The sequence below is a fragment of the Centruroides sculpturatus genome, unplaced genomic scaffold (genome assembly GCF_000671375.1).
Source record: "Centruroides sculpturatus isolate CEXI.00-Female unplaced genomic scaffold, Cexi_2.0 scaffold1538, whole genome shotgun sequence".
NCBI classification, from domain to species: Eukaryota; Metazoa; Arthropoda; class Arachnida; order Scorpiones; family Buthidae; genus Centruroides; species Centruroides sculpturatus.
Window position 1 is genome coordinate 89,296 of NW_019385717.1, and position 8,660 is coordinate 97,955.

Here is an 8,660-nt window from a genome sequence, read left to right on the forward strand (position 1 = left end):
TTTAATTTCGCGAAATTATTCGCCCATGCAATATGGCACAATGCATTGTTTCTTCGGACTATTTCAATTATTTCACACTGGTTTTCGATGGAATCTCTATGGTATATAACCCAGTTCTTCGTGAATGTTTGTTTTAGACCATTTGCGAAATTCCGATGGTGACATACCATGTTCTACATTGACTAAACTTACTTTACTAGCAAAGTGTTCTAATTCGGATTCCGATTTTTGCATTCCATTTAATGTATCGGAATAATCCGAATGATATTCTTCTACACCCGAATCCGATGACGATTTTGGTCCCGGTTGCCATCTTCTCCGTCTTCGTCTTTTCTTACGATGGGGAGTTTGCCTCATTAATGAATTTCCCAATTGTGATCCGGACGAACTTTCGGCTTGATCTAAAGCAGACGGATATCTTAAACTTTTAGAATTTCGAGAATTGACTGGTTCCGTGTTGCTAAATCTCCAAACTTTTTGCCTAGATGTATTCCCATCGGGACGTAGACAAACTTCTGGTGTTTCGTAAGCAGAATCGGTAGAACTAACGGCATCCTTACTTTTCATTTTAGTTATTTTCGAACGAAAACTGTTTATTAATTTATCAGTCCGAAATTTGGCTCTATTAAAAGATCTCATGCTGAATTTTTTAATTGCAACTAAAAAATTTGGTCGCTGAGGTCTAGGTTCGTCAGAACACCATCGAATACCTTTCGGTTTCGTTTTTGTTCTTGGAATTGTTGCAGAACGTGACGAAGGAATAAATTGAGTAGGACTATCCGATGACCAATTTTTACATTCGATTTCTCTGTGCCCATTTCCGAATCCGTTATTTAAACGTTTCCTCTCGGAATGGAAAGATCTCCTTAAAGTATCTTGCGTTTTAATTCTGTAATCAATATCGGAATCAGTAGTTACGGAATGTGGAGAATGAATGGTTAAAAATCTACTGTCTGAACCGGAAGATAGATCACTTTCACTACTAAAATCCAACGTTTCAGAAAGTTCTTCCTTTTCCCAGTTTTTGGCCGTGCTATTTGCATATTCCGCTCTATGCTCTTCTTCGATTTGCAATAAAGGTTCACTTCGGTGTGACTTACTTTTACGGTTTCTCCTCGGAGGCACTGCAGGCTCCCATTTGCTAGACCACCCAGCTTCACTTTCACTTCCAAAATCCATTGTTTTACTTATAGTCATAGTATCTCCTCCTCTCGTATGAAATCTTTTCTGAGTATTCTGCACGTTCAGAGTGACCATTTCTACAGGAGATGCCGTATAACTTTTATCGGAAATAAATGCGTTACTCTGTCTTCCATCAGAAAAAACACAAGTACTATCAGAAAAAGACGAAGCTAATTGATTATTATCATCCAAAACATCCGATTTACGATAATCGAATCCACTCGACGGTGTTAGTGGACTGTGCGGTATGGTAACGTCAGTGACAGTATCGTCTTCTGTGTAAAGTAGCTCGGTACTTAATAGACTGTTCTTGTAATAAGTGGAATCCGAGAAAGGAGAAATCGATCCTAACCTATTACGCTGATCCTTGACATTGCCCAGTAGCGAACTGATGGTCAATGCATCTTCTGCCGTTGCACAAACGAATGCGTGGCACTCGAACGATTTCGGTGAAGCCACACGACGTAACAGACACGTAAACAGAGACGGATGAGTCAAACTGACCAGAAAACGTTGCTTGTTACCTAATTGTATGTACCATTTAGGATCGACGATCCCTTCCGAGCAGGCAATCGGAGCGAAGGAAGCTGCGAAACTTCTTCTTTTACCGATTTTCGAATGAAAACGTACAGCAGCCCACAGTGCAATGTTGGAAACGGGAGTGATCACCTTGATGACGATGGTGGAGTTGTCCCGATCGTTTTTGGCCACGACCAAGCCGTAATCGGATATATCTAATCGCTGATTGAGCGTCAGAGTAGAACTTTTCCTATGGTCATCACCTCTCCTTCGTGCAGCCGAGTATAACTCCAATAACGGTCGCTGAAGGACACCGATGCCAATTTGCTTTCTGGATAAAGAAAGAGTGGTGCTTCCCAAGTAACGTACACGGAATAAGTCCGGTGGACACGGTGTCACCCCTCTGCACCCCATAGCCGCATCTACCGTTCAATGGCGAAAGCAGTCGGCAATTTGGCCTAGTTCTGATCCGCCGTCCAAATACGGGATCTGTCCTACATCTTCTGTCTTGCCAAACTGGTAAGGCAAGTAGTTGAGAGTCTCGACGACGGTCACGTGCGAAACTTTTGACCAATCACGTGGCACGACTCACGTCCATTTTATCGATAATACAAGTATAAATCTTTTAAAAAAAATTATTATAATGTTTATTTTTATAGTAAAATGGAAATTTTACTCGCTCTCCTTTCTTCTAAATACAGAAAATTTTTTTTAAAAAATTAAAATAATAAATTTAATTAAAAGGGAAATTGTTTTGGTGGAGCCAACAACACGAGATTTTTTTTTCCAGGCAATTTATCAAGGTTAGTTACAGTATACGTATGTATTTGCATAATTATATTATATATATATATAAAGCTTAAATAGGGGGGGAATATCCCAAAAATTATACTTAACAATAAGGGGTGTATTATCATATACGCAGCATTTTAAACGCATCATTTGCATGGAACATAAAGGTAGTGGTAGTACTATTACGTCCACTAGAATAATTATTTAGACTGCTAGACAATTATACAAAAAAAAAAACACCTGTCTGTAAAAATCACGTCCGAGATCGACAACGTAAAGTGAAATTAAACTTACTTAAAAGTTCGACGTGGCGTGAATAAGTTAAAGGTGTTTGGTTTTATGCCAATTTTTAACAAGGAAATAACTTATACTGGACAATAAGCTGGTAGTCGTATAGACATATTTTCAAACCGGAAAGACTTAATCGTGTATATAATTTTTTGTTTTTATCCCCTGTTTGTATACACCTGAAAACGTTTTTTTTTTTTATTGATTAAACCAGATGATTTTTCTTATTTATCTCGAGTTTTCTGAACATTTATTAAACTAGCTCATCTATTGTTTGAACAATTAAGTCTTTTATACTTATTTTTTACTTTTCTTTATGGCTATCGATAAGATGCATCAGCAATTATTTCTGACCTTAACAGAGATTATTCAAGCGTTTTTTTTTTAAAATGATCATCATGCTAAACGATTACAAAATCTCTAGAAAATAGAATATTAGAACTGTACATTTTAGGAAATTCGGTCGAAACTGAATGACACATAATTTATTCCTAATTATACAACACTTCTTTCTTTCATTGTAGGGTGTGGCAATTTATTTTTTGAAAATTAATACTAAAATATATATATATATATATATATATACATATATAAAGCATGGAAATTTCGAAACTCATCCTTTATTTTATTTTTTCCTTCTTGTGACATCTTTCTCTTCACTCAGAACGAGCTGATAATATAAACAAACATCAAAACTAGGCTGAAAATACGGCATGGCATATGAAACATGATTATTTAGACGAGTTTAAATATTCTTTTCCTGTTTAGATGTAGAGAATTTAGATGTAGGTTAAATGTCACACTGTTTTAGATACTGTATATTATACCGAAAATCATGTATTTTATCTTGATTTATATGCCTGGTTTATTGAAAATATGTCAAAGATTATTTTTAAAATCTATAAATATATATATATATATATAAGNATCGTAGAACGGCTTAAGCGGTGTTAAAAGAATACATAAGTTTTAAGGAGTAAGGATCGAAGTTGAACCGAAACGTTCATCGGAGTTACATTGGCTCTTATAACTGAACAATAGGAACATAAAATATCTTTAAAATCTATTCTCACGACTCCGTGACCATCGCCATCTATCCATCTTGTTTTTTCGACACAAAAGTTGATGAATGTCCTTGACATTCGGTCGCAATATTTTATAAAAATCGTGATAATGTAAGAGTTTCACGTGCATTGCCTCACTACTTTTACTTATTTTATCATATATATATATATATACTGTATATAATTTACTTATCAAAATCATTAGTATTATTCTCTCCGTAAAGTGTGAAAAATATGGCTAAATGAATGGCATAATGGGCGATATTATTCAATATTCTTCCCTTCACGTTTACGGGTATAACATTTACATTTCTGTATTACTTAAAAGGTAATTTCCTTATGAGATCTTTTAGAAGTGAAAATATAAAGAAATATCCTCCGTGACTCTTTAAAGTGTGGGCATTTTAGTTCAAAAACCTCCTTTAATGATTAGGAAAGTAATAAAAATGATATCTATCCAGCTTTCTCTCGCTTATATTCATCTTAATCATGCTATTGTACGTTCTAGAAAAGAAGAATTTAAATGAGAATAATACCTGTTTATTTATTTATTTTTTTTCTAGAATAATAAATGCTGACTCCACTTTTATTTTCTAAATAATCTGACCTATTTTCGGATTATTCTACAATAAACCACATGATTAATGAGGGGGTCGCGATCTGTAAAAAATTGCGATAATAATCACAGAACTTGCTGGATTCAATACAATCGATATTCGTATTCATTTATAATGCAGTTTTTTTTTAAAAAAACTCTAAATAAGAAAATAAGGGTGGCCCAAAAGTCAGTTATCTCGTTTTTTATTGTGTGTTCCAAATACATAAAAGTTGCGATCGAAGTTTTTCATCTGTAAAACGTGAACGTCGAACGTCGAACGTTGAGCGACGTTCGACGTTCGACGTTCGACGTTTTAGAGATGAAAACTTCGGCCGCAACCTCTCTAATACCGTCAAACCTGTGAACAATGGCCACTGACAGGAACATAATAAATGATCATTTTTCTATAGGTTATTTTGTATGCAATCTTGTTAAAAATAAAGAAAGTTCTTGAAATATGTCCGTTGTTTAGAGGTGTCCTCTATTACAGGTTCTATAAATTAAATATGCGAGCGCCATCTAGTTATTAATAAGTTAACAAAACTGTGTGTTTGCTAGGGAAGAAAATTTTCTTTATCCTCATTAAACTTTTATTTTAAAATAATACTTATATATTTAAATTGAGAATTAAACATTATTATATATGTTTGAATGTACGAGGAATGAAAATAAATATATATATTTAAAAAAGAAACTAGCTTTTGGACCCGTTTCGTTCTTAAGTAGGTCCTTTATAAATTATAACCGTTTCACTTCCTGCTGTACTGTTATTATTATAAATTTCGAATTGCAAACCACTCGGGGAATTCTCTATCGGAAATCTATCGAAGCGTGCCATCTTATTGTATATCATCAACGTCACACTTATTTTTTATGGGGGTGAAAACGTCACTACGTTGACAAATTCGCTCTTAAATTATACTTCTTTTGTTCAATAAGTACAATATAATGTAACGAATAAATTAATTTATCTTCTAATTCATGAGTACGTACCAGAAATCTATTGAAAAAATGGTAGTTTTATAATATTCTAGTGTCTATTATCATACAAAAAACATACGGAATAAATAAGTGTTTTTCTTCTATTATACATATATTTTTTAAAAATAAATTTATAGTATTTTCTTCTATTTATTTATAGATTATTTTTTAAATACCATAAATAAATGTATTGTAGTACCGGAGGTTACGTTATTTCAATTAAAAAATTTTCAAGTGTTAGATAGGTTCTATTGTTAAATGAAAAAAATAATGTACAGGGACAAACCACTAGTAATTTGAGGTGGAGAGCATATATTTTAAGTTAAATAAATAAAAAAAAATAAGATTTTCTATACTTTCTCATTCATCCTATCTGTCCAACATCCTACACGATCATTCTCCTCTTTCTTATCTTTTTCTCAATCCCTTACTCTCTTCACTAAGGTTTTTGAGAATGCTCTACCCCTAATAATAAATAAATATATATTCTTTAATGTTAAAATTTTTAATATTAATTCATGAAATTTATTTTTTATCAGTAGATATAAAGAATACAGAACACTAACACAATCATCTCCTGTTATAGAGATGTATCATTTAAAATCCTTAAGAAGAAGACTTCCCACTATCATTGTTTACAAAACATTTAATTATAGATAATTTTGAATAATTTGAGTCAAAAAATTCAAGTTCCCAGAGTGGTTTTGTTGTAGTTGCACCCTTTGAAACGTTAACTCAATTTTTTAAGTGGCCCTGGCCTAAATATTCATCATATCATCCAGGTTTATATATACTATATAACCTTATGCGCTATTATTATGAGGTTACGACTCACAAAACAAGTTATAATGAATTTAATACAGGACCTAAATCAGTAAACACTTTTAAATTTATAAGAATTTATTGTTATTATATACTTTAATATCTTAAATCTCTTCATTTTATAATAGATTTTCATCATACATTCAGCAAATTTGGGTGCTAGAATTTTGCTTCTATTGGATTATTACAACCTAAATTTTGGGTGGGAAATAGAAGAAAATTTAAGTAAATTAAATAATCTTTTAAATTCTTTTATTACAAAATTCTTATATATTTTTAATAAGTTTCAATGTTTCATCTAATAATCATAGATTACCTTTAGATTTAACACATTTCTTTTAATTACAGAGCTTATTTAAGAATTTATTTAATTAAATCTCAATTATATATAGAAAATATACATTCATTACCTAAGCTTCTTATATAATGTTTTCTAATAAAGAATGAATTATTCAATCCCCCAATTTAATTTTTTTAAAGGATTTATTATACATAAATAAAACCGATTAGAAACTAAATAAAGTATTGGTTTCTATATAAAACCTATGATTTTTATATAAAATGATAATGTCCTCGATTTATTTAGCATTGTTTCGACCGGTTATCTGGATGCTTAAATCTCACCTTGACATAGTTACTGGTTAGTAAACAGAAGAACGATTCATCTTCGAAAAATAAATTCTGACTTAAAACATAAATAATTTCCGAATCATGTTTCCTTTTTAAGAAAATACCCAATACTTTTTGGCAATTTAGCAAATACATAAATAAATAAATAACAATAATACATTCTATGATAGAACACAACAGATGTAACTGTGTCACTTCTAACTTTAACTACACTTAAAAAGACAATACAATAATTTTCTTTTTAAATGATAATTTTATACTTTAAAACTAAATTTAATTTCAAATTTCGTAATCATTTCTTTAAGTTAGAACTATTTAAATCAATCCCCTCGACCTATATTTAACGAAATATTTATAGATTTAACTAAATTGAATGCAGGTAATTCGGTTATAATTAATTTTTAATGTAATTATATACTTAATTATAATTTAAATTCATTGTCAATTAATTACAGTATAGATCTATAATTATAAACATCTTTGTTTATAGTTTAATTTAAGTCTTTTTGAATTAATACTGTATAAAAGTCAAGTATTTTTCTTAATTATAATAATTCGAACCACTCGGGGTGGCCTAAAAGTCAGTTAACTTTTGTAAAGAGTACAGTAGACTCCCCCCTATAACACTGTTGATAATTCCGTGTTATATGAATTCCATGTTGTACGAGTCACTTACATTTTACAAATACGTCAGCCGTACACAGCCCGGCACACGTATTTGTAAAATCTAAGTGACTCGTACAACATGGAATTCATATAACACGGAATTATCTACAGTGTTATAGGGGTGTCTACTGTAAATTGCTTCTTTATGTAATTATAGTTTTCTTTTTAAATTTACTGCAATAATTACAAAGAAAAGGGCGTTATTATAAACTCAAGAGGTACACGAAAAATACGGTAAACCGACTTTCGGGCCTTCCAGTATATAAAAAAAATATTATTTCAGTGTCTTGCATTTTCACTAGTATACGTATTTCTATTGCGAAAGGTTTAAATTTAATAAGGGAAAGTCGTATATTGTGTAATCCTTGTTTACGTCACACGTATCTAATTAAGTTTATTTATTTATTTATCGAATCTTTTTTCAAATACAGACATTCTGACAGTCTGACAAATCTCGAAATTGCAACATATAATTTTTATGTTTTATTTTAAAATTTATAAGATTTAATTTTACTATTTTGTCGATTTTATGAGATTTTATTTTATTTTGTTTTATTTTAAATAAGCGAATAAATTAATAATTTTAATCTATTATACAATTAATAAGTACTAGTGGCGCCATCTAGTGACGCAAAACTAAAGTTATATATATATATNTGGCCGAATCTATAATGGATACGTGATAACACCCGTCTTAATTATAGCTTCCAGCTTAGATCATGGAAATCAGCATAGAGAATTAAAGGATTTTTAACATTTTTGCTAAATCACCTACCATGAATTGATGTTTTATTTATATTCCTCAATGTTTTCTGATGATGCAAAACAATTAATTGATGTTTCTTTCATTGTATTCTCTCACAGTTGTCTACGGAAAGAAAAATAACCCAATTTTACATAATATATACATTCTGAATAATAATAATCCCTTATATTTTCACGTCATGAGATCTTACGAAATAGTATTTTTTTAGTTTTATTTTACATTCAAATGCATCCTGTAATGTTTTTATAGTACCGTTCTTTGTATGTGAAGAATACAGAATGCAATAACTATGTCTCTTCCGAATAAATTTTAAAGAATATTCTCACTTGGACTACCTTCCGGTTATATTGTG

At 31.0% G+C, this 8,660-nt stretch overlaps 1 protein-coding gene across 1 annotated transcript; it reads right to left on the reverse strand.

Moving 5' to 3' along the window:
* LOC111641491 lies at window positions 1-2,206 on the reverse strand. Its single transcript, XM_023387664.1, has one exon. The coding sequence runs from the start codon at window positions 2,113-2,115 to the stop codon at window positions 97-99; it is 2,019 nt and encodes a 672-aa protein (XP_023243432.1). The 5' UTR covers window positions 2,116-2,206; the 3' UTR covers window positions 1-96.
* Between the last annotated feature and the right edge of the window lie 6,454 nt (window positions 2,207-8,660).